At 50.3% G+C, this 26,231-nt stretch overlaps 1 protein-coding gene across 1 annotated transcript in view; it reads left to right on the top strand.

Annotated features, from left to right (window-relative positions):
* The first annotated feature begins 1,189 nt into the window (after positions 1 to 1,189).
* CD2H10orf90 (chromosome D2 C10orf90 homolog) overlaps positions 1,190 to 26,231 on the top strand; it is an 81,945-nt gene continuing 56,903 nt past the window's right edge. The window contains exons 1-3 of the mRNA XM_049646028.1: positions 1,190 to 1,194; positions 8,383 to 8,500; positions 17,103 to 18,225. Coding sequence (XP_049501985.1) covers positions 1,190 to 1,194; positions 8,383 to 8,500; positions 17,103 to 18,225 — 1,246 coding nt within the window. The remainder of the gene's footprint in view (positions 1,195 to 8,382; positions 8,501 to 17,102; positions 18,226 to 26,231) is intronic.

Genomic DNA, 26,231 nt, shown 5'->3' with positions numbered 1-26,231 from the left:
TGGATCGTGTCCCCCCGTGGACCTGGCTGTTGCACACTCGCCCTTAGGTTGCGATTCATCTGCACCAGCGTCACCTTCAGTCCAGGCGATGTGGTTCGGTGATTTCTCCAGGTCCCCACTTGCTTCGTTTATCACAGTTCTCCCTTTCTGGAGTTTAATTATTTTGAGAGAGCAAAAGAGACAGTGGGGTAGGAGCAGAGAGAGGTGGGGGAGGGAGAATCTCAAGCGGGCTCTGCACCGTCGTTGCACGCAGAGCCCCACGTGGGGCTCGATCCCACGAACCGTGAGATCCCGGCCTGAGCCGAAATCAAGAGTCAGATGCCTCAACCGACTGAGCCATCCTGGTGCCCCGGCATGTTCTATCTTTTGGCAAAAATCCTTGTGGCTAATTATAAGCTACCTCAGATGTGGTTGGGCATAAATGATAAACCAACGTTCGTTATAATTTAGTGTCAAAGGTGTTTTATTAAATTGTATGAAAACCGATTGTTCTTATAATAGCTTGCGTGGTAAACCGACTGTTACATTGCCCAATATTTTAGATAAACTGGCTCGCAGAATTTGGTTATGTATTAAAAACGGGTTATTCACATGAACATTGTGATGTTTTCTGAATGCACGTTCCTAGTCGGGGCGCTTTTAAACGGTAAAAATGGTGCTTGGCGAGAGGACCAGCATCGTCAAAAACAGGCGAAAAATAAAGTACTGAGAAGCTGGGGAGGAGGTGCAGAAATGGGTATCTGACCGTAGGCAGTAGGTGAAACAGCTTCTTGTCTCACACCTCACAGTGCTCCTTGGAAAGCTTCGACATAGTGGTCGTGAGAACTTTCCTTACTTGTCGAAGCCAAGGTGGATTCCTTGCCCCGCCCCTGGTTGCCGTGTACACATTCCGGTGACTCCATCACAAGTACAACCTTTAGAGGTTCTCCAGCCTAAGGCGGAAGGTGGGAACCTGCCTCATTCCAAGAGTAGTTACCGATGGAAACCGTGCTGGGTTTTTCTTTCTTTCTTTTCTTTTTTCTTAGCCAAACACCTCCTTGTCATTAACAGAGCTTTGAAACAGGGTAAAATGTCTTTGAAACGCCAGGGGAAGGTACGATAAAAGTGCCTGAGGAAGGTACGTTGTGATTTTTTGCCCCACAGGTGTAACTCTTGTCCAAATGTAAAATAATTTGTTCATTCAGCCACCATGCAGTGAGTGTCCCCAGCTGGCCAGGTGCTGGACGAGGCACGGGAGGAGGGAGATGAATAGGAGAATGTCTTCTGAAGACCTCAGTCCGCTTGGGGAGGCAGACGCGTGAACAGATCATTACAGAAGAGTGTAGTGAGGACAGAAGGTAGTGACAGCCTGTCAGGGGCATAGATGCAGGCTGAATTGTGTTCCTCAAAAAGATTCGTTGGAGTCCTAATCCCCGATACCTGTGAATGTGACCGTATTTGGAAATAGCGTCCTTGCAGATAGAGTCGAGATGAGGTCAGACTGGACTGGAGGGGGGGGGGTGGTGCTTAAAGCCAGTGGCTGGTGCCCTTGTAAAGAGAGGGATTTGCAGACACAGAGACAGAGGAAGGATGGCCATGTGACGACGGACACAGACATGAGCGTCGCACTGCTACATGCTAAGGAACATGAGGACGGCCAGCAACCACGAGCACTCAGCAAGTGGCGAGGGAGGATGCTCCCCTGGGTCCTTCAGACACGGCATGGCCGGCCAGTACCTTGATTTCAGATTGCTGGCGTCCAGAATAAATTCCTGTCACCACCTCATTTGTGATAACTTGTCACGGCAGCCCCAGGAAACGTACGTGGGTGCCATGCTGGACCGGGGGGCATGCAGGGTAGGGTCAGCCACGGAGCCCTCCCCAGAGGAGACAGTCGTGAGCTGTTTCAGAGCACGAGGAGGTAGCCACACGGGAAGATCGGAAAGGTGGCACCCGGGATCGCAGAGACACGGGAGCTGCCACCTCGGGGAAGTAGCAACAGGCTTCTTTTAAGGGCACTTAGCCTAGTCTCCTGGAGCCCCAGGGCCCCAACACAGGAGCTCAGGTTTTTATGTGTATGTTTCTCACGCCCTGTTCGAGGAGGGGAGGGCAAATTGGGGATCCTTTCATTAGATTTTTCAAGGGAGCCACAAGGTCACAAACTGGTGATGTCAAGGAGATTGGGGGGGGAGCCAGACAGGAGACGAGTCTGGTGTGGGGTCACCGGCTTGACTGTGACCTCACCAGGAGCAGGCAGTACTGGTAGGATTAACCAGATGGGACGGAACAGAGCCTATCTCGTAAGGGAAAACAGGCCTTGGCTTTCCACTGGACATTGGAGGGGAAGAGGGGGGTAGGAAGGGATGCCTCAGTTTCTATTGTGGGCGATAGGTGGATGGTGGCCACTTGCCAAAATAATGGGTGCGGTTTGACAGGAGAAGGAGGAGAGGAGCAGAAGGAGGAGGAGGAGGAGGGAAGGAGGAGGAAGAGAGGAGGAAGAGGAGGGAGAAGAGAAGGAGGGAGAGGAGGAGGAGGAAGAGAGGAGGAGGAGGAAGAGGAGGAGGAAGAGAGGAGGCAGCTTGGGGAGAGTTGGTTGGTTCCCTTTCATACTAGGTGATTTGGAGGCTAGGTGGTTCTAGGGGTTGGTGCTCGCAGAGGAGATCTGGGTCTTTCCTTGGCATTGGTTTATAAAGTGAGCAGAGGCCACGGTGTGTCTGAGATTCGGCACGAGGGCCCAGAGGGAGAACAGGATGGTCAAAGAGAGAACCCACAAAGGAAAGTAAGGCACAGTAGCCAGAAGGGAGGAAGACAGAAGACCCGTTGTTCCAGAAGTCAAAGATGGAAAGATCTCCCAGAGACCCTGGGTAGCTAACAGGGTCAAACCCCACAGAGATGATTAGTTTAACTTAAATTGGAGAAGTAGTTCTGAGAAACATCCATTTTGAAATGCTTTCGTAAGGTATGGTTCAACGTGGCGGAAGCTCCTGTTAAGGCTGTAGGTGAGGAGAGGCGTTTATGGACCCAGAAGTGGGAATCTGGATGCGCCTTCTTGTCCCTGATGTGGATGATGGAGGAATGCAAACACGCGTGCTCGCCAAACTAACTGAAGGCTGGGCACGTCATTTCCACATGACTTTGATGGAGTGATTCATCAGGCGGTGCTCGTCCGCTGTTTTCGTAGCGACACCTCGAGCATTGTTGGGTGCTGTATGGGAATTGTGGGTGATTCCTTGCTCCTACCCTGTGCTTCACCCATTGTGCTTACCTGTCGGTCTCCAAATATGCTGGATTTTTCTGCTTTTTGTACTCTAAGCCATTTCCACCTTCTCTTACACCTCTGTTTAGGCTGTGCCACCTTCTGTCCGCCCCACTTCTATATTTGTCTAAACTCACCCCATCCTGTAGGGCCATTTCATCCCAAACCCTGCTGGGGTCCCTTTGGCTGGCAGGGCTCTGTCCGTGGCTCACGGAGGCCGGGATAGCAGAGCCATGGGCGGGAGAGCTTCTCATTGCCTTTGCCTCAGTCCAGGGCCCCCAACACCCCGAGTGCTACATAACTTCCTGCCCTGGACTCCGTGCCTGAAGCACACCTTCCTCCAGAGAGGAAATCTGAATTCCAGGAGTGTCTGGCTTAGGGTCTCTTGATGTGTTCACTTAATGTCGCTCATGGCGCTTGTGGGCTCTGGAAAGGGGCTCAAAGTTGAGGGTGAATGGCCTTGGATGAGTGGCTAAGGCTGATGGAGACAGAAGCATATACAGACCTTCCAACCATCTCGGGAGAGGAAACTTCTTCAGACATGCCAGTGCGTTGACACCCTCCATGGGGCCCAGAGGACCAGAGCGCTGGGCACCACACAACTGATCCATAAACCCACAATGGATTGTTGGCTAAAATCAGGCTGATTTTTTAAAAAAAATTTTTAATGTTTATTTATTTAATTTTGAGAGAGAGAGAGAGAGAGAGAGAGAGAGAGGGAATGGAGGAGGGGCAGAGACAGAGGGAGACACAGAATCCGAAGCAGGCTCCAGGCTCTGAGCTGTCAGCACAGAGCCCGACGCAGGGCTTGAACCCATGAACTGCGAGATCATGACCCGAGCCGAAGTCGGACCCCACCCCTAATCAGGCTGATTTTTAAATTAATATCAAAATAAAAGTCAGGATGCTGGTGGTGTTGATGGCTTCATTTTAGTGGAAGTAAGTGGTTAAGGGTCCCATTTAGATCCCCCTAGATACAGTTTTCCAAAAGCCATGGTGTGGTTTTGCGATCAAAAGCATGTGGTTTCCCTCCCAGGGCCCTAAACTTATCATTTGTAGAAGAGCGTGTTGGCTTAAGACCGGTAGTGTTCTTGGACCCGAGCTGCGTTGAATGTTTTGGAGGGCTTGCTAAAATGTCTCGGCTAAGTCCCACCCAACTCTCTGATTTAGTAGATCTGCGGGAGGGCGGGTGGGACTTGAGAATGGGCACTTCCAGCAAGTTCGCCCATGACGCGGAAGGTTGTGGTCCGGGAGCGCCACTCTGAAAGCTCTCAGTCTTAAACAGCGCTGTGCGGTAGGACCCCATTGGGTTTCCAAGAAGCAGAGCCTGAGGTAGGGATTGGGAGACATGTGGGCGAGGGTGTGCCCCAGGAAAGGACTGTGAGAGAGTTAGGGAGGCCTGACGGGGTACAGTCTGGCCCTTGGCTTACCCTCTGGAGCATGCACAATAGAGCTTTCCTGGCTTTTGTACCTCTTTTGTGTCCCACCCCTGGCTGTGGGCCAACATACAGAAAGGTGCAGCATCCACAGAGGACTGTTCTCAGAGAAGAGTGAAGCTGTGAGTCACTGACAGCTACCCTCCCAACAGCTGGGGGATGGGACGGCGCCCCACGGCAGGGCACGAACGGAGACAGCTCCGGGTCTGATGTCACAGGGGGGAAACCGGAGTCAGGGAGGTCATGTACACTACACAAAGCGGCACAGCTGGAATTTGGCCCCGGGCTGCGAGATTTCTGGGATGGCACCTGGGCTGGTGTATATGCCCCGCAGGTGCACAGGGCCTGCCCATCGTCTGCCAGTTTCCTCTTAACCAGGACGATTTCTTGATGCAGAGTGGACTCAACCGGCCCCTGGGGGAGGTCTGGGCCAGGCCAGCTCCCACTGTGGAGAGGAGCAGACTGGCCTGGCCCCTTCCTGTCCTCACACCAGGAGCAAGACCAAGGCCACGTGCAATCTGGTCTGGTTAATGCATCTTCTGTACGGGAGACGTGAACCCCTTTCCCGTGAAACTCATGGATGCCAGCTACTGGAAAAGCCAAAACTTCTATTTACTGCAGTTCTTGCTAACCTGCCCCATGTGTCCCCCGGTTTTGTCTTACTTGGAGATGCCAGCGCAGGGTCACCCGATGGCGGGGGCCTCCATCCGTGGTCAAGCGGGAAGGCACAGGGGATGTGTCCTCACTGCACGCCAGGCATTCTGCTAACAGCCTTGCTATTCATCGTCCCATTATTTCTTACAGGGTCTCGTTTCCTCTGACACTTGGGAAAACAAGACTGACAATTTAACCAACTTACCCCCAAATTACTTAAATTGACCAAGTGGTGAATGGCAGACACAGATTTGATCCAGGGTCTTTCTTTCCTAAATTCTATGCTTTTAACCACTCTCGTAACTCACCTCCTCATGTCCTTTGAGGTCATCGTATCAGACATCCTCTTTTGTGGCTTTAGTCTTACCTCATTTTCACTCCAAAATAGGCTCGTGGCTTAAGTTCCAACTTTACCAGTTTTGTGAACTCTCGTACGTATGTCTTCATGTTTCATCATCGTGTGGTTCGTGAGTTTTTGAGCCCTTTCTTTCGATAAACAGTGCATTGTGAATTCTTACCCGTGTTGCTGCATAGACCTTATATTTGTTGTTTTAAAGGCCCTACATTTCATCCAATGCATCTACCTCAGTCTCCCCAACTAGGATGTCTGCATCCTAGTCCCCGGAATTGGTGGACATCCTACCTTTCATGGCAAAAGGGACTTTGCAGATGTGGTTAAGAACCTTGAGACGGGACCGTGATCCTGGATTATCTGTGGGTCCAATCTAAGCACAAGGGTCCCCATAAGAGGGAGGCGGGAGGGTCAGAGAGAGAAGAAGTGATGATGGACACAGAGCTTGAGTGACGTGCGGCCACACGCCAAGGAAAGCCGGCGGCATCTAGAAGCTGGAAAAGGCAAGGAACCACATTCTCCCTGGAGCCTCCCAAAGGAGTGCAGCCAGCCAGTCCCTTGACTGTAGCTCCGTGAGACTTGCACTGGACGTCTGACCTCCAGAGCTGGAAGATAACACATCTGTGCTATTTGAGCCCCGAAGTTGGTGGGCAATATTGCAGCAGCCGCGGAGTGCTGAGACTCAGCCCCTGCTTGTCTGGGCCCAGTTCTGGCCCTCCTCCCTGCTGGGGGTGATGCCCCTCCCCCGTAGCTCATGTTTCTCGCATGTCATTATGTTCTGGGCATTGTGCTGAGGGCAGGTTAGGTAGGCCACTCAATCTCTTTCAGGACCTCTCTAAAGTAGGCTCCATTATTATGTCCCATTTCACAACAAGGAGCCAAGGGATGCGGAGTTACTTTCCCAAAGCCACGCATGTAGCTAGAGATCCTGGGACCTTGTGGTCTGACTCTAGCGACCATCTAGGCTGGGATGGGAGGTGGTGCTGTCTTGGTCAGACTCATTAAGAGTCATAACCAGTGCGGGTTATCAAACATTAACCGCAGATCCCACACCGGCCCAAGTCCTTTACATACATTGCCCTCAGGGCCTTGATGGCAAGGCTGGGCGAGAGATGTTCGTCTCTGCATTTTATGGCTGGAGAAACTCAGAGAGGCCAAGTAACTCACCTGCTGCAGGTGAGCTGGGGGCTGAGCTGGGCTGCAGCTCTGGGTCTAGCTGGCCCCAAAGCCTGTGCTGACTTCAGACTTCTTAACACGAGGCCACATGACTAGAGCCAGGAGATTTCCTTCTTCATCAGCTTTATTGTCAGCTCATCATGATGCATCGACCCTGCAGAGAAATCCTTGAGATCTTTCAGGTCTTATATTTGTGCTTCATGGAAAGTGGTCTGTGCACGTCACCTTGGATGACTATCTGTGTCCCTCAGTAACGGAAGGAGATGGAGGTGTAGCCACGCATCTGCGTTGGAGCTGACGGGGGCTCCGTCGTCACTCAAGGATGAGAGGGGACGCGAGCAGGCTTTGGATGGGTCAGTGGTGGCCCTTGAAATTCCCATGATCCCCTTGCAAACCTGCCAAGATTAAAAGTGCTGTAGTGTACCATTTTCTCCGTAAAATGCTTGAAATTCTGCGAGTTATTTCAATTATATTGTAAATTTTTCATAAGCCCTTCTCGTGAGTTGATGAAGACAGCCGCTTCTCCCTCTTCTCTAACTTAGAGAACCTCATCGCCAGCACTAGCCGTTGGGGAACCGTTCTTCGTAGGCTTTGGAAAAATCACTCTCCCCAGAATATCTGTATTGTGAGGGCGACGTTGTTCCCTGGGCTGCAGAGACTGGACCACGCAGGCTCTTCTTCTCTTCACCCTCCTTCCTGTGTTTGGTATACATTCCTGACTTAGCAACAGGCACCCAGGCGGGCATCATAATGCTGCTGGGTTGTGGGTCCTGTTCGGTGCTGGGTTGTGATCCTGTTCGGTGCTGGGTTGTGGATCCTGTTCGGTGCTGCGGAGGAGTGCAGGGCGGCTTTGGTGGACAGGAAAATCCCACAGAGCGGTTCCACAGACTTGTCCACAGCTACCAAGCCCGTTGCTGGTGGGGCAGCTGGAACCCAGGTTCACGATTCTCGGCCCCCTGCCGTGTGCCCTTGGCTCTGATGATATGCTCTGCTCTCAGTGTGGCAGGTGTGTCTGTGGAGGGCTATCCACAGTGTCTTACCTATCCCCACCGTGGTATCACAGGTATTATCCTCAGCCGGTCCGAAGCAGTTTCACTGTCAGCGTCTGGGCCACTCACAGCTCCTTCGAGCACTGTGGTGTTAAGAAATTGGATAAAAGTTGGTCTTACAGTTTCAGCCTTTTCTTGACTCTGGTGGTGCTGGGAACCCCCTACATGTGTTTTTTTCTCCTGCTGGGTGTAAACTCAGGATGAGGGAGAATGTGAGCGGTCCGAACTTGTTCAATTGTTACTGAATCTAGGACCCTAAACAACAGCATGGAGGAAGGAATCTTGCAGCCTAATTATAAACTAAATAATAATAAAGCCAGAGAGCCTAAATGGAGGGGGTGGAATAAAAGAAGGAAATGTACAAGATTTCATCCCGAGTCAGAATATACTGGATACACCCTTGGCTAGTATAATACCTGACGGGGTGCCAAGAAACCATAGAGTTCTAGATTCCATCATATCCTCTCATTTACTAAAAAGTAGCCGTATTATCTCCTTTTGCCTAGGATTACGGGACAGCCAGTACAGTTCAAATGATCAAATTGCCCTTAAAAATCTTCAGTCTGATGTTACAGAGAAGAAATCTGACTTCACCGAGGTAACATGTTTCTAACTTCTAGACCAGCCAGTAAAATGCAGCCAACTATAAAACGTGATCATGGGCCTACTTATGATGTGTTTGCATTTTATTTAGTTTAGTCAAAACTGAATTAAGGCAGGGGCGCCTGGGTGGCTCCGTCGGTTAAGCGTCCGACTTAAGCTCAGGTCATGATCTCACGGTTCGTGAGTTCGAGCCCCGCGTCGGGCTCTGTGCTGCCAGCTCGGAGCCTGGAGCCTGCTTTGGATTCTATCTCTCTCTCTCTCTCTCTCTGCTCCTCCCCCACTCGCACTCTGTCTCTCTCAAAAATAAATAAATTAATTAAAACATTAAAAAAATTTTAAAGTATGCCATGTCTATTTAATCAGTCTTTTATAATCTTCACCAACAATTGGTAAATTTGCAGTATCATAGGAGAGTACGGTGATTGAATCTCAATTTTAAACCAAAATTTATCTGCTGGAGAGAGAGAGTGAGAGAGAGAGAATGATGTGCAGCATTTTGAAGGTGGAGAAGAGATAATTGGAAATCTAACAAGCTCTAGTACACATCATTATAACTGCAAAAAGCATCAGGAATCTGAAATAGGGAGAAAATCAGAGGTCATATTTATAAAATGATATGTTTCCGATTCTAGAGAACAAAGCACTCTGTACACAAGGGTTAATGTTACCAATGTATCACAGACCAGGCTCTGGCTAATTGATGGACTCATTCCATCCTTCCCATAATCCTGGGAGGGAGGTATTATTATTATACCCATTTTGCAGATGAGGAAACTAAAGTTCTATAGCTCCAGTAGTTGACTTGCCCTGAATCTCCTACCTCATATGCTGTCTGGCTCCAGGCTTCTATTCTTCCCTTGCTCTAAAGGGCTGGCCATAAAGGTAGACTCGTTCGAGTTAACACTTTTTTTTTTTAATGTTTGTTTATTTTTGAGAGCTAGAGAGAGACAGAGAACGAGCAGGGGAGGGGCAGAGAGAGAGAAAGACACAGAATCGAAGCAGGCTCCAGGTTCCGAGCTGTCAGCACAGAGCCCGACGTGGGGCTCCAACTCACAGACCGCGAGATCATGACCTGAGCCAAAGTCGGACGCTCAACCGACTGAGCCACCCAGGCGCCCCTCCAATTAACACATCTTAAAATATGGACTTTCCTGCCTGAAAGAATCGTCATCCAAAGGGTTCGTTTATAAGGCATCTGTTCTCTTTCATGAGTGGATATTCTGCCATGAACTTTTGTAATTCTAAGAGGTTGTGGAATTATAAGAATCGATGTCTCATGACACATTAAAGTAAGAAGGGTATCTGTGAAAAATATCTTTCCCCCGAAAATGCTTGTCTTTGGTATTATCCTTTGATTTAATTCTGCCTGTAACGAAACTTGACATTTCCTTCAGAGACCCCAAGCCTGAACTCCCACACAATGGAGAAAGGATGCTATTCTGGCTGCTGAGATCTAGTCATCAATATTGAAAGCCCTTTCTCTGTGGAAGCGCCGAGCTCGCTGTCTGAGGATGTAAAGATGCCTGGCTATAATTAATTTGTTCCCGGAAAGCAAGAGCCGGAACCTCAGGTTGCAGGGAGGGAAATGAGTAGGAGGAACAGTGGATCATTGAGAACCATCCCTGAAAGGAGGTACCCAGTTAAGAAGGGCAAGATAATGATCAAGTCGATTGCTACTCTTTTGAAGAAAGATACCAGCTGAAGATCTTTCCCACCTGATTTTCACACTGAGCTGGCAAATTCCAGCATCTGATGCTAAAATTAATCAGTTTGGTTATCAGTGATATAGATCGTTGGGGCTATGTGGTTGGATCCCTATAACACACACACACACACACACACACACACACACACACACACACACGGTCGTTATCTGTGATAGAATTCAAGAACTCAGAAATCACACCTTCTAAGCCTCTGCTTTGGAACGATCTGGACCATCTACTTTGATCAGATCAGTAGCGTGACTTTCAAATTTCCCTCCCAACTTTGAGCTTTTAAAGCTCGTCCCCGTGTGTTTGTTATAAGGACGGTGTGCATGACGGAATACTCCCAACGGATGCCCTTCCTTGGTAACTGCCATAAATCTCCGCCTCTCCTCCCGAGCCTGCACAAGATTGATCACTTTCCCTTTCAAAATTCATCGAAGCTGTAGAAATGATATGCAGGCACTTCTTCAACCAAGTGATTATTTAAAAGGAATGAAATATGGAACAGAGTTTTCTTCTTTTAAAAAAACAACGTGTAAATTTTCCTGATAACAAAAGTAATGGCAGCACCATGTAGACACTTAGGAAAATATAGAAATACGTAAGAAAATATTTATATATATTTCGCTCCCTTCTTTTTCCCGTGCAATTTTTTGTTACGTACAACTATAATGTATATCAACTTTTATAGCTCTCTTTTATTACATAACATTCTGTCACAGGCAATTTCCCGTGGCATTTAAATTCTTTGTAATCTTTATTTTTAATTTCTACAGAATACGATGCAGTTGTGCCTGCCATGATTTACTTACCCGATCCCCTTTTAAGCAAGACACTTGGATTCCTTCCAGCTTTTCACTGCTGTATATTACACTGTACCAAGTCCTTTGGTTTCCTGCAAGTGCGTGGAAAGACAAAAGTTTCAGGACGGAAATGGAGAAGACTCCATTTCTTCCATTTATCTTAAAACGGCCTTTCCCTACTGCTACATGCCAGAGAGAACTCATATGTTTGAAAACACTCTTACGTCCCTGACGAAACACCACTAGGTTGACAGAGGACTTGGTGGTGATGATTCTGGATCCACCAAATAGGAGTAAGCATGCTTGCGGCTAGCACGGAGGTGACTGCGGAGTGTATCCGTGCAGATACGGGGCCAAAGAATCCATCTGGAGAGCATAGCTGTAGGCTGCAGAGCAACCCTGGAAAAGGGAAGAATTGTCAAGTGGAGGAAAATATAGATTTCAAAGCCACAGGTTGGATTAGATGCTTATCCTTTGGAGAAATAAATTGCTACAAGAATGGAAGCATCCCCATTCCAGCGGTTCAGGATCCGATGTCTCTGACCATCCGCCACTTATCTCTTTCTTCCTTCGGTTTATGAGATGGTGCCTTTCTTAGCAATATGCCTTAAGGCATAAATATAAAGTTAAAAGCAGTCAGTAAGATGAATAAAACTGGGAAAGCAGTTACCAGCCCTCCAAGATCATGTTTGAAACATTTAAAAGCAATCAATGTCTTAAAGCTGCATTTATGAGAAAGAAAATGTACAGATGCCCGTATTGTGTGAGGATGGTCAGGAAACGGGTGATTTATTGCCAGAGCAAGACGCGATACGCAGCTATTCATTCGACCTTGCTCTGACCTTGAACATTCTACTTTAAATGCAAGATTATTTTCTTTTCAAATCAAATCTTACATCAGTTAATCTTATTTTAGATAAAAGATACCTTTTTTTTCCCCAAAGCCGTGTTCAGTTAACCCAATATAAAGGACAGTGGAGTGGCACCCTGGGATAGCTTCACTGGGAAAGATATTTGATGTGAAAGAAGGGATTGCTTTTCTGAGAAGTTGCCCTGATTTAAAAGCAGTGGGCCAAGTTAGGAGCATCGACTAGCACCTGTGTGTCCTGTCTTTCTTGGTTTCCCAGCCCCGGAAGAAGATCTGGACACAAAGTGGTGTATTGTAGTCTGTTATGAACCGGATTGTGTCTCCCCCCAGCTCCAAATGCATGTGCCAAAGTCCTAACTCTCAGTGCCTCAGGGTCTGACTGTGTTTGGAGACAGACTCTTTCAGGAGGTAATTTAGGTTCAATGAGGTCATGAGGGTGGGCCTTATCCAATATGATTGATGCCCTTGTAAGAGGAGGATATTTAGGACACTGAAAGGAGAAAATGCAAAGATGTGGTGGGTGGGGGCGCGGGGGAAGAGTCAGAAGGAACCATCCCTGCTGACCCCTTGTCCTCCGACTTCCAGCCTCCAGAACTGGGAGGAAATAATATTTCTGTTGTTGGAGCCACTCAGACTGTGGTGCTTTGTTACAGCAGTCCGGGTATTTATTTATTCATTACGTTTTTATTTTATTTTTGAGAGAGGGAGAGACAGAGCGTGAGCAGGGGAGGGGCAAAGAGAGAGGGAGACAGAATCTGAAGCAAGCTCCAGGCTCCGCACCGTCAGAGCAGAGCCCGACGGCGGGGCTCGAACTCACAAACTGTGAGACATGACCTGAGCCGAAGTCGGACGTCCACCCGAATGAGCCACCTAGGCACCCCCGACAGCCCGACTTTTTAAGAGGTTGGACCTCAACTTTAATTATTTAATGGATCTTCATGAGAAAATAGGATCTGACAGAGAGAACTTCCCATATGAGTCTAGGATGCATATTAATTGGCAAAGAGTATAGTGTTTCGTTTTTAACGTTTCTCAGTCTATCCAATGGGGCTTTTGTCAAAGCGGAGTGTAAACATCTGAAAAAACACAGTAAGATTTAACCAATAATCGCAGTCCCGACAACTGGATTACCCGCTTGGTGTTATCGCCAGTCTGTTAACACCATGGGGCCAAGAGGTGTCCTCAGCCTGGCAGGTAGTAGATGATCAGTAGATATTTCTGATGAGTTAATAAAGGGTTCGATCGCGACCCTATGTTATAATGACAGACTTTACATCTAAAAAGGTTTCATTCATTCTACATTCCCATTGACAGAACTGCAGTGTACTGGGTACGTAACGGGTTCTTTCCGTTTGTGTAATTCCAATAAATGCAAACGCCTTCCTCATAAATACCCCCATGCCCCCTCATTCTTCCATAGGTTTGAGTACCTCAGGTATCCTCTGATTTCTGCTAAATCACAGAAAAAGTCATACCCTGGAGTTAGAGAACATGTTCATATTTTCAGGTGTATACTTTCACATCTGTCATTGTTTTTGATGTCCCAAACTTCCCGGTAAGGTAGAGAAGGCAAACAGACTTTTGTTTGGACTGGACTTCTGTTAGCATTTCTCCCTCAGGAACAGCGGTATGTCAGGCATCGCTCTGACATACCGAGCGATGCCCCAGCTTCAGAATTAAGTTCAAATTCACACCAGTCGTTGTTGTTCTTCCTTCGTCCGTTTGCATTTGGTGGACCCAGAGTCGCAGTTGTGTCTGCCGGGCCCGAGGTAATGAGATGGCGGCTGGTTCTATCCCATCCTCCTGGGCTTCTAGGACCTCCTACAGTGGCACCTGCCACCCCCAGGGTAGCCCCAGGGTGTCCCTCCAGTGTGTGCTCAGGATGGGCCCCAGGAGGTCTGAGTCCTGGCCTGGCATTCCTTTCACCATATGTGTGGTTAAAAACATAGCTTCTGGGGGCACCTGGGTGGTTCAGTGGGTTAAGCATCCAACTCTGGATTTCAGCTCAGGTCATGATCTCCCAGTTTGTGAGATTGAGCCCTGAGTTCAGCTCTGTACTGACAGTGAGGAGCCTGCTTGGATTCTCTCTCTCTCTCTCTCTCTCTCTCTCTCTCTCTCTGTCTGTCTCTCTCTCTCTCTCTCTCTCCCCGTCCCCTGCTCTTAAAAAAAATAAGTAAATAGGGGCAACTGGGTGGCTCAGTCGGTGGAGTGTCCAACTTCGGCTCAGCTCATGGTCTCGCAGTTCATGAGTTCGAGCCCCATGTCGGGCTCTGTGCTAACAAATAGCTCAGAGCCTGGAGCCTGCTTCGGATTCTGTCTCCGTCTCTCTCTCTCTCCCCCTCTCCCCTGCTCATGCTCTGTCTCTCTCTCAAAAATAAATAAGTGTTAAAAAAGTTTTTAAAAAATAAGTAAATAGCTTTAAAACAAACAAAAAAATACATAGCTTCTGGGTCTTAACCCAGAGATCCTGATTCACCTATGTCTAGAGAGGGGGAGGGAAGGGTCCAGAAGTCTGCATTTTTATAAAAAAATGTTTTATGTTTTATTTTTTATATTTGAGAGAGAGAGAGAGAGAGAGAGACAGAGAGAGAGAGACAGAGAGCGAGTAGGGGAGGGCCAGAGAGACAGAGACAGAATCCGAAGCAGGCTCCAGGCTCTGAGCGGTCAGCACAGAGCCCGAACGGGGCTCAAACTCACAAACCATGAGATCATGACCTGAGCCGAAGTCAGATGCTTAACCGACTAAGCCACCCAGGTGCCCCCAGAAGTCTGCATTTTTAAAATCCCCCCCCCCCACCAATACCAGGTGTTTTTTATGCAAGTGGTTACTGGCCCAAACTTTGGGAGACATTGCAATAAAGTCTAAAATCAGACCAATACAGCACGCTTTCCAAGTTGAGTATTTGGTTTTTTTCCTCCAGAGACTGTTGTCAGAGGAATTCCTAGTAGGGATGATTATACCCCGGGTGGGGTGCACAGGCTCAATTATTATCAGAACTAAGTGTCAAGTGGGAGGGGCTTCATACCGTGTCAAACCGCATGCAGTAGGCACCAGGGGCCTTGCAATTTTCTTGTATGCAAACTACAGCCATGGAGGGGGCGCCGTTGGAAGCAGAGACAGAGGGGTCGTAGAAGCATCTGGCAATGGTTCTCAGCATCCCCTGCCCGCTGGAATCACACTGGAAACTTCAAGAACGCTGATGCCTGGGCCCCACCCCCAGGGATTCTGACGTCATGGTGCGGGGTTGCGGCCTGCGCTTGAGGGTTTTTACAAGCTCCCGGGTTGTTGTGGGCAATGTGGGCTGAGAAGCGCTGAGGATGAGGCCGGAGGCAGAGCTCCCATTAGCCATCTGGGAAAAGGTAGCCGTGATATTTTGATTTTTAGGGAACCGAAGTAAATTTTAAGGCGGCTCTGTGTGTTCGTCACCTGTCTGGTGTGGTCTTTTGAATGTCCAACTTCCCATGTATCTTTCACATCGAATCATGGGTAAGGTGCTAGAGATTGCCCTGGGAAACAGGAAAAACAAAAGAAAAAAACCAGGAAAGAGAAGCGGACCGTCTTCCCGCGTCGAACAGTAAGAATGCAATGAGCCCGGGGTGCTAAGATCACACGTGCTGGGCCCCTCGTCAGAAGTCCGGGTGGAGGAAAGCATTACGTTAGTTGCATAAATGAGTGTTAATCCTGCTCTGAAGAAAAGGAAGTTTTGTGCTTTCTTATCACATCGTAGGGAAAGAGAAACATTTTCTGTCATCAAACACAAGGGCTTCCCATCCTTGAAAAGCCTGGCAGTCTCACGGTCTGTTCGTGTTTTTCTTTTTTGTTCTTTAAATGTGTATTCTGAGCGGGGGAGGGGCAGAGAGAGAGGGAGGGAGAGAATCCCAAGGAGGCTCCCCACGGTCAGCACAGAGGCCGACACGGGGCTCGAACTCACGAACCGGGAGGTCATGACCTGAGCCCAAGCCGAGGCTTAGCCCACCGAACCGCCCAGGTGCCCCTCTGTTCGTGTTTTTCAAAGCGTGCTCCCCGGATCAATTACCCAGGCTCATGGGGTTGTTGGTGAAGCCGCAGATGCCTGGGCCCCGCCCACAGACCCGCACAGTCGGAACCTCCAGAGCCTGGGGAACGTGCAGTTGTAACAGGCCAGGTGATTCTCAGGCCCCTCGGAGCTTGGAAATTGCCGCCTACCTGCTGAGCACCAATTAAGCCTCCAGGCTCCACACGCGGTGGGAATTGAGTCGTTACCGTATTATTTGGGGTCCTGTGCAGTTCCAGGCAAGGGTTCGTTCTAATCGTGTGGGATAACGAGCATCAAAATGGGGGCCCGTGACCCTGCAGGCAGTCGCCCAAGTAGCTTTCTGCAATGGTTTACGCATACGCATGTTAAAAACAAAACCGGGACGGGAGAGCTTCCTCCGCCTGGTGTTGACCTGGTCAGATGCTTTCTTAAAAATCTCAGCGTGTCGTTTTGGACGTAGATCTGTTGGTAAGGAAGCATGGAACACCTTGATCCCTCTACCGGACAGAAACCATGCCTGGGCCCTGACATGCCCCTGGGCACTGACATGCGGCAAAGCTCCACCTGTCTGGTTCAGTGCCCCTCCCCTTGCTGATAAGTGATTATCACGGTCGCTGTGTTAGTCTAGGTAACTGTCCAGCTTGGGTGTCTGATTTCTCTTGTTCTGCTGTCTGGGATTTGACCCCCATGATGGCATGCATGGGGAACCACTGAAATGCAGTCTACGCTAGTAAAGGCAGAAGATTGTGTTAGGGGGTTAGGGACCCAGGCAGGGAGAGGGCTCCCCGTGGAGGAGGGAGGACTCCTCTCTCACACATACCGGTGCCCCCAAGTCCCAGCCCTGCTCTAGAACTGGGTCCTGCCTCCCCCATGAGGCTGTGAGCCTCTATTCAGGTGCTCCTGGGCCTGGTGGAGGCAATTATTGAAATTCGAGGATACCCAGGGACACAAACATGGTTAGGTACCCAGCAGAGAAAACCCATTCCCCAGTCAGAAGAATGATTTCCAGAGGGTATAACCATTTCATAAACGGATCTGGGTGTTCTGCCTTCCTGAGCACGCAGAGGTGGTGTCAGGTGTGTGGGGCAGATGGCCTTGGACGAGAACACGGTTCCGGACGTCCTCTTGGGCCTTGAAAGAGAGTGCGCTGCCTGCGTTACAATGGACTGCTTGAATAATTGCCGTCTTTTCCCATTTGCAGGAGACTCTGGCATCGCAAAACCCAAAAATGATTTCCTCCGTAGTCATTTCACAGCTGATTGACGAGAATAAATCAAAGGCAAACCGGGCGGCGCTGCCCGCGCCCTGCGCGCCCGCTCTTCTCGCACGTCCCGCGAAGCCATCTCGGGCGACCCGCAGCGGGGTCTCCATCAGCCGGGCGTTCGCCCTCCTTCCCGGCAAGCGGGCCATCCAGACACCTGCGCGGAAGCTGGGACCTGACCCCGAGCTGCCGTCCAATGAGGAGAAGCCGTGCAGCGGCCCCCAAAGGGGCTTTGCGTCCATCACCATCACGGCCAGGCGCGTGGGCCCCCCAGCCAGCGCCCTGGCGTGGGAGGCCGTGGGGGACCCTCTGTGCACCAAGTGCACGGTCCAGGGCGCTCTGCTCGGGGACCCCTCTGCTCCGGCCGGGGGTACCTATCCCCGCCCGCACCATGGACCATTCGCTTGCACGGAGTTCTCCAGAAACTGCTCTGCGGTGACGCTGAAGCTTCCCGAGACCCATCCCCGGCCGTGCAGGGGTCACGAGTGCTGGGTCACCAATGTGGACAACCGAGAGAACGGTTTTCCTCCAGGGGCCCCGCGGTCGGGAAAGAGGCCGCTGGTGTTCAGCTCCTGCATCCATCTCAGGGTGTCTCAGCAGTGTCCGAATTCCATTTACTATCTAGACCGGTCCCTCTCTGTCCCCATCGAGCAACCTCAACTTGCTGGCCCTAAAATGCACAGGTCGGTCCTGTCGCTCCACCTAAATTGTAGTTCACACAGATTGACACCAGATGGAGTTGATGGCACAGAGAACGGAGGGCCAATGAGCAGAGCCTTGAAGCCGGAGCTCACGGAGAGGAACCAGACCCTCCTAGGCCCCCGCTGGAACCCAGGTTTGCACAAAAGTCTCTTGAAGGAGAACCCGTTGCCGGAGCAGGTGCATTCGCGGCCCAGCGCCTGTCCCTGGAGTGGCTCGCCTCTGTTGGAAAATACAGGCTTCTCGGAGGTGGGAGCCAACCGGGTCACTGGAAGAAAAGGGAAAGAGGATTGCGCAGCTCGACACGCCGCTGATGGTGCCAACCAGCTGTCCATTCACATTCCTGGCTGGAGCTACACAGCAGGTGAGGGACGCTCCCCTCCTCGGGAGGTGGGGCCGCCAAGGACAGATCCCCATCCGTCGGGTAATCTATGCAAGTGCCCTGCCAAGGTGGATAGTGAGTTTCTTCTACGTAACTTATTCCAAAAAGCGGTTCTCAGGAGCATTGCTTTGTCTGCTCGGCTCTCAACCGGTGATTGATGGCTCGGTGTTGATGTCCTCCTTAGATATGCACAGATACTTTTCTAGATTGTAAGAGACCTTCCCTCAGAGTTTTGTTTCCAATGGTAGCGCCACACCCTGCCATGTAACGAGCAGGAGGCGATAGCCCCCAGATGAAGTTAGTTTAGGTCCACGATGTTCCAAAACAGGGTGAAGAGGGCAAAGTGCTGTCTACTCCCCGAGGCTCTTGTCTCTCTGGTCTGAACATCTGAGGGTTTGGAGGCGTCTAGAGGGCTGTACTTCTTGTCTTTCAATCAGATAGTTGGTATTTATGGATTGGTCTTAGAATTCTTGTGTGTGGGGCGGGGGTGAGGGGGAGATTAGTAATTCTGGGACATTTTCAAAAAGAAGCACACTGGGGATTCTACCTGCGAAACAGCAAAAACCGCAATTTTCTGCTTCCTTGGTTGTGTTTTCTGGGGCAACTCGGCTAGAATTTGTTGCTATTTCTGCCACTGCAAAGGCCAGGGAGAATTCCCAAGGACAGCCGCCCTGGGTACCTTTCACCTCTCTTAGGAGGTCAGGGAAGAGGAGAGCAGGTCTTAGCCCCAGGCCAGATTTCGTTCTCTGTACAAACTTCCAATTTTCAGTTTTGCTTTTTGCGAGCGACTCTGATTTATGAATTAGTGACTTTCCACTTGGGGAAAATATTTAAAGATAATAGTAGTAAAATTGGAAATGCAGCATACGCACCATAATTTTATAGTGTAATTTTTGTCCATTAAGGCTTTATTAATTAATAAAAATGGCTGTAAAACACTTTAAGCAATAATGCGCGTAGAAATGGTAAATGATGTAATTAATTTTAACAAGAGTGTATATATTGAATGCTCAGAGATTTTTAAGGCAATTTGACATGGCTTTCAGGTTGATTAGACCATTGAAATGCCTCTGAGTCTGACAGGCTGACTGCAAAAAGTAAATGTAAGCCTGTCTCAGTGTTGCAAAACTGGGCCTCGATTTAGTGTTTTAAGAAATTGTTCAAGTCAACCACTTCCTTTTCCTTGTTGATACAGATTACTGGAAACGTACAATCCACATTGTTATATGCCTGCCACCCCCACGCCAGAGCATATCCGGGTGTTGAGGTTGTGTCTCTTGTGTCTCATGGTGTGAAATAATCATTCGGATTTACGGCACCTTCGCGAAAGGGTCTTTAAAAGTCACTAGAGCGAGGTCTCAAACATTGATTTCAGAATAGAGGAGCATGAACAGAGAAAATCCACCCCCCACCCCAACTTATTTTTGGCTTTGGTGCAGAGAAGATATTTGATTTTGACTTTGTGGAATGGCTGCTCGTGTAACTGATGTTCTTAGGCCAACAGTATGAACGAATTCTACTTCCTGTGGGCCGACTTCCCTCAGAACAACTCCATATCCCAGAGAGTCCACATGCAGGATTTGAGTGGCTCTGAATGATCTCATTGGATCATTTGAGGAAAGATCTTCACGGAGGCCAGATCACCTTTTTTAGAGTTACCGATCTCGTGTTTTCTAGCGCAGGGAATGTAGACAAGCCGCCCTGGCACTCCGAGCCTGTTTCTGCGTCTGGGGAGCTAGAGAAGAGGGGCATTTGGTGTTCCGGAAGGTCCCCTCTAGCTTGGAAAAAAACCCTCTGCTCTATTTTCCTGAGGTGAAATCTGTGAGTGAGAGTGTCCTTGTGACTCTGGATCCCTCAGTCATCAAGCTCAAAGCCACAGAACCTTGAGCTCGCCATTCTGGGCACACGCCTCAGACGTGTACATAGGCACACGCATTCATTCACACACACGACCCGCCCCGTACTCTCATACTTTCGCACTCAGAACCTAGTTTGCGATGGAGCGTATGCCTTCCCAGGTGCCAAGAATGTGCTTCTTGTCCAGGCTGTTGAAGTTTTGCCTGAGATTTATGAGCACCACTCATGGGCTGTAACCATCACAGTCTGTCGTGTGCTAAGCTACCCAGCACTTCGAGGGGGAGCTCGCTGACCTTCATCTTGACAGAGCTTTTCGAGCCTTATGGCAAGTGTTTTCTGACAGGGGCAACGCTCATTAAAACTCTGAGGAGCTGTTTGTATTTCCTGCCCCAACTGGGATCTTGTCCGGGGCCTTCTCGACGGCCCCCTCTGGCTCCACTTGCCGTGAGCGGTCTTCATGTTTTCATAGTTACTGAAGCTGATTCTTTTTATCTCAAGGATCCCCAAATCCCAGGTGAGCAGCGTCCTCTCGAGCCGCCTTAGTGACATTCAGCCTCAAGGGAGGCACGGCCTGGGAGATTCCGCGAACAGAAGCAAGGCGGCTTCGGTTCCAGTGGTTAGGTCATCAGACAGGAAGTGCTCCAAATTGTATTCTAGAATGAGCCTCCCGGACGCACCCAGAAGGACGGCCGAGATGAGAGAAACTGTGAGACTTGCAGACATTTGATACGGTACAGATAGGCCATGTCTACTGGGGCATCACGTTCTAACAGACAGAGGGGGACCTGTTCTCTTTCTAGCAGCTGGGGGCTTAGGAATGGGTTCCTGCTTTGCCTCTCTCCTCAGTCCCTGTGGGTTTATTCCCTGTATCTCTGCTGTCGGGGCGTCTCCTGCCGGCACCCGCTAGATGGACGTGACACAGCTCCCTGCCCCGCCGTAAGGAAGGCTTCACTGCCACCAGCAGGCCATCCTACCAACAACCACGGCAGGTACCACGCAGATCCTGGGTGCCAGGCCCTGGCCGACATCCATCGTGGAACCTTTCAAACCATTCTGTAAAGACAGTATCACTTTCCCTGTCGCTATCCCTATTAGGTAGGACCAATGAGTCTTGAAAATAAAATGATAGGCCCAAGTCCACGTGGCCATGAAATGTCAGAGCCGAGAACAATCCTGGGTACTTGGCTCCCCCCCACCTCCGGACCCTCCCAGCAGCAGCCCGAGGCAGAGGAGTCGGATGGGTGGGGAACCCTGTCAGTGGCAGTCGCCATCTTCCGTTGTCACCGCGAAGGGGATGTTTGAAGACCACTCACGGACATACAGAGTAGTAGTATCTGGTGGCCAGAACCTAACAGGAGAGGGGGCTACGCAGTTAATTTCTAATCAAATGTAATAAACCACGTCGTTTGGTACAGTGAAAATTTATTGGCTCAGAAGTCCTTCCCAGCCTGAAACCCCCTTCCTTGTGGTGTTCCTTGGGGTCTACAGTGCCGATCTGAGTAGTTGTCTCTTTGCTGGGTGTTGCCTGCCTGAAACAGGATTGACTTTGATCCATAACTCATTGCCGGTTTCATTTTGCATTTGTGGCCTAGATCTGAAGCTTTCCCCTGTTCCCAAGACATCCGTCGAAGTTTGTTAGATGTTCTTGGAGAAGAGACTTACGAAGGTCCTTTTCTTCACGTGTCCCAAAGGTTGATGCTCTGTGGTGGAGTTTCCGTCTCAGCGTGCCCCAGTCCGTGCTCAGGCTGCTGGGGGCCTTGGTCTGAGACGTCTCCGGTGTTTCTCGGCATCACTGGTGATCAAAGGTGTGAATGTCTGGAGGGATTCACTGGAGAGAAGCGACCGGATCCCTGCCGGGTCACAGAGTGAGAGCTGTGTCTCCCACTGTTCTGTTGCTGTAATCTAACACGTGGGTAGTGAGTGGGGTTTAGGGCATGACGAAAGCTCTTCTGTCACTCAGGGAAAATGACAGGCTGTATGCCGATAGGCCAGACCTGCCAGAGAAATCTGCATCAGGCTCAGCTCCTTCAGTCCCGTGAGCACCGCTTCCTCGAGGGGCCAGAAGACATTTGAGGAGGCCTTATTTTAATGATCTAGAGCTGGGGTCTACAAACTTTTTTTGGCAAAGGGCCAGATGGTCTCCACAGCAGCTACTCAGCTCTGCTGTTGTAGATCAGAAGCAGCCACAGACAAGGCGTGCATACATGAGCGTGGCCGTGTCCTCATAAAACTTTATTTACCAAAACAGGCAGTGGACCAGACTGGGCCCTACTGGCTGTCATTTGCTGACGCTGAGTCACTCATCCTCCCAAACAGACTTCACCCTGGTTGCCAGTCTTGCGCGTTGGATCCTTGGGAGACCCAACTCCGAGATGGAGATTGGTGGACATTCATTAGGGAGTGGTCTTGGCATCCGTGGACGGGAAGGGAAAAAAGCAGGAATGGGCAGAGGGAGAAGTCACTCTGCGGTGCAGTTGTAATGAAGGCCTTAGGGAACTCTGAATTTGGGATGGCCCATCATAGCTATTCCGAGTAGAGGCAAGGGGGCTGTGCCTTTATTCCCCTCGGGGAGGGGATGTGACCGTGGGCGAGGCAACTCTGTACCCGCCAACTGCTACAGTCGTGGTGGACTCCCAGCAGCCGGGGTGGGTGGAGGGCATCACAGTGCATGTCGCTCAATCTCCCTTGCCCCTCTGTGACCTCATACTTCTCCAGAACAACTCGGGGATCTCGCACAGCTGGCCCGGGGGCAGTGAGGTAGGGACGTAGGCTTGGGCGTGGCCCTCAGCCCCTGTCCAAAGAGGACCGGGAGAACTCGTTTCCCCCAACCCTTGACGTCTACTCATTCAGCAGATGCAGGCTGGGCACTGTGGGTGTGGGAGCGGCACCTTGAACCAGGCGGCGGTGGTGGGTGTGCTGAGAGCTGGTCAGGGGTGGGGCTGTTTGGGAGGAAGAGCCCACAGGGTGGCTGATGGTCAGGTGCGCTGGTGGTATTGCCGTGACAGGAAGTGCCTGCCCAGCCCTCTGCGGTCTCCAGGGGCTTCCTCCACCATCTGGATGGGAAGTTTGTCTCCCAGTGGCTGGCCCACATATCTACTGTGACCGCACACTCTCGTGCTGAAGGAATGTGGTTGAGGACCATGTGAACAGTCTTCGGACCATGTCTTCTTACATTTTGTGAAACTATAAAAGAAGAATCGGGTGGAATGAGCTTTTGTGTGTGTGTGTGTGTGTTTTTTAAGTTTATTCATTTATTATTCCTGAGAGAGAGAGAGCACAAGGGGGGAAGGGGCAGAGAGAGAAGGGGACACAGAGTCTGGAGCAGGCTCCAGGCTCTGAGCTGTCGGCACGGAGCCCGACGTGGGGCGTGAACCCGTGAACCGTAAGATCATGACGTGAGCCTGAGTCGGACGCTCAACCCACTGAGCCACCCCGGAGCCCCTTGTGTTTTGTTTTATGGTTAACAGTGAACTAAGGCAGCAGGTGATCGAGTCAGCTGGCGAATGAGCAGCTAAACTGGGACCTGTGGTATCTAGCAGCAGATGGAGAGAAGGAACTAGCAAACTGCGGCCCGGGGAGGGGTGGGGGGCAAACTCAAACCTCCGCCTGTGTCTGCAAATCAGGTCTCCCTGGGACACAGCCCTGCTTTTTCACCCGCACGCCGTTCCGTGGCTCCTTCCTCACTGGACAGCAGAGTTGGATGGTGGGGACAGAGACCCGTGTCCCACCAAGCCTACAGTATTAGCTCTCTGGGCTTTCACAGGAAGAGTATGTCGCTCCCTGCTCAGGGACCAGCTCTCTGGGGGACGCTGGCAGGTCCTTTGCCCCCAAAGCCTCCCATTTCTCACCTGTGGAAGGAGGGAGGTGGACAGATGGCGTCCTGAACTCTTCTCTGCCAGCCTGTTAATTCGTGTATTGTTCTGGCGTAGTTTTCTGTCGCAGAAGCTGGTTGGAGAAGTCCAGCTTTCAGGGTAATTCCCAGAGTGTAGAAAGGGTGCTCAGAGTCAAAGGGAGGAGCTCTCTCATCCTGGACCTCCAGCGCCCTCATGACTCTGGGTTCTCTGCCACCTTTTCTGACCAGGACCTTCCAGGCTTTCTTTCTTTTTTTTTTTTTTTTTTAACGTTTTATTTATTTTTGAGACAGAGAGAGACAGAGCATGAACGGGGGAGGGGCAGAGAGAGAGGGAGACACAGAATTGGAAGCAGGCTCCAGGCTCTGAGCCATCAGCCCAGGGCCCGACGCGGGGCTCGAACTCACGGACCGCGAGATCGTGACCTGAGCTGAAGTCGGACGCTCAACCGACTGAGCCACCCAGGCGCCCCTCCAGGCTTTCTTTAACTCTTCCAACCCCCCCCCCCCCCCCCCAGAGATACAAGTGCCACTGAGGTTCGACCTTGGCATCAGGTACTTCTGTGCCACCTGCCCATGTCAGTGAGTGGTTTGGGCATGCGTCCAGTGCTGGCATCCCCTGCTAGTGCCAGACCAGTGTCCCTCCCTCACCCCCATGACATTTATTGTGTCAGCCATGGTATCAGGCCCTGGGTGAGGCTATCATTCCACACTGCTGAAATGGAACCTAGTGTGGTCTCCCTACATGCAGGTTCCAGTCTGGTGGGAAGACAGGCATCCAATTGATACCCCTAAAATACGTGTGTAATTGTAGCTTGTGGTCAATGCTCTAGGGGGGTGGTGAGGACCACAAGAGACTTTAACAGGGTTGGCTTTGTTCAGAAGAGGGGCGTGAGCAAGGACTTTCTGCTGGAGAGGCTTTTAAGTCGATTCTTGAAGCCTGAGTCGAGGGACCAACGTGTGCCAAAGCTTTGAATGGTGAGTTGCTGAGAAGGCTGGTGCCCCTGCAACATACCAAGTGGTGCCACGTGAGGCTGGAGACGTGAGCTGGAGCCAGAGTCACGGTCAGGGTGAGGGGCTTAGAGACCAGAATAAGGATTTACAATTTTATCCTAAGTTCAGCGAGAAGCGATGATGTGACGTACGCTTTCGGAAGATTGTCTTGCTTCTCAGAGGCTGAGAGGTGGAAGCAGGTGAGACCATCGCTGGGGAGTAGGTGAGAGCCATCGTGGAGGCTGGGGAGGTGGGAGAAGTCTGGCGGCGGAGCTCACAAGCCTTGAGTACTGGTGAGCTCAGGAGGAGGGAGCCAGAGAGGTGGCAAGGTGGACGTCCAGATTTCTGGCTTGAGCATCTAGAGATGATATTGTTGTTTTCTTTTTTTAATATAGACTATTGCTTTTATTTATTTACTTATTTTGAGAGAGAGAGAGAGAGAGACAGTGGGAGTGGGAGAGGGACAGAGAGGGGGAAGAGAGAGAATCTCAAGCAGGCTCTACACTGTCAGCGCAGAGCCCGATGCGGGGCTCAAACTCACAGAATCGTGAGATCATGACCTGAGCCGAAACCAAGAGTCAGACGCTTAACCAGTTGAGCCACCCAGGTGCCCCTATAGAGACTACTTTTTAAAACAGTTTTAGGCTCAGAGCAAATTTGAGAGGAAAGTATAGAGATTTCCCACATATCCTGCATCCCACCTATGCCCAGCCTCACCTGCTATCAACATCCCCACCTGAGTGGTACATTTGTCACACGACGAACTTACATTGATATAATCACACAAAGGCTTTCTTCTAGGGTTTATTCTTGGGGCTGTATGTTCTATGGGTTGCAACGAACGTATAATGGCATGTATCCACCATTATAGTATCCTAGAGAATGGTCTCGCTGCCCTAAAAATCCTCTGTGCTCTACCCGTGCATCTTCCCTCCCCCTAACCCTTGGCAACCATTGATTTTACTGTCTCCACGGTTTTGCCATTTCTAGAATGTTCTATAGATGGAATCACATAGTATGTAGTCTTTTCAAATTGGCTTCTTTCATTTAGTAATACACATTTAAGATTCCTCTGTGTCTTTTCACAGCTTAATGGCGCGTTTCTTTAGAGCACTGAATCAGAATCCATCGTGTGGATGGGCCACAGTTTACCTACCACCTACTGAAGGACATCTTGGAGGCTTCGAAGTTTTGGCAGTTGTGAACAGAGCTCCTATAAACATCTGGGCACAGGTTTCTGGGTAGACAGGAGTTTTCAGCTGTCCACCCAGCTGGATAAATACCAGAG

Source organism: Panthera uncia, chromosome D2 (assembly GCF_023721935.1).
Source record: "Panthera uncia isolate 11264 chromosome D2, Puncia_PCG_1.0, whole genome shotgun sequence".
NCBI lineage: Eukaryota > Metazoa > Chordata > Mammalia > Carnivora > Felidae > Panthera > Panthera uncia.
Note: the sequence above shows the minus strand (reverse complement) of the source record. Positions and strands in the feature narration are given on the sequence as shown.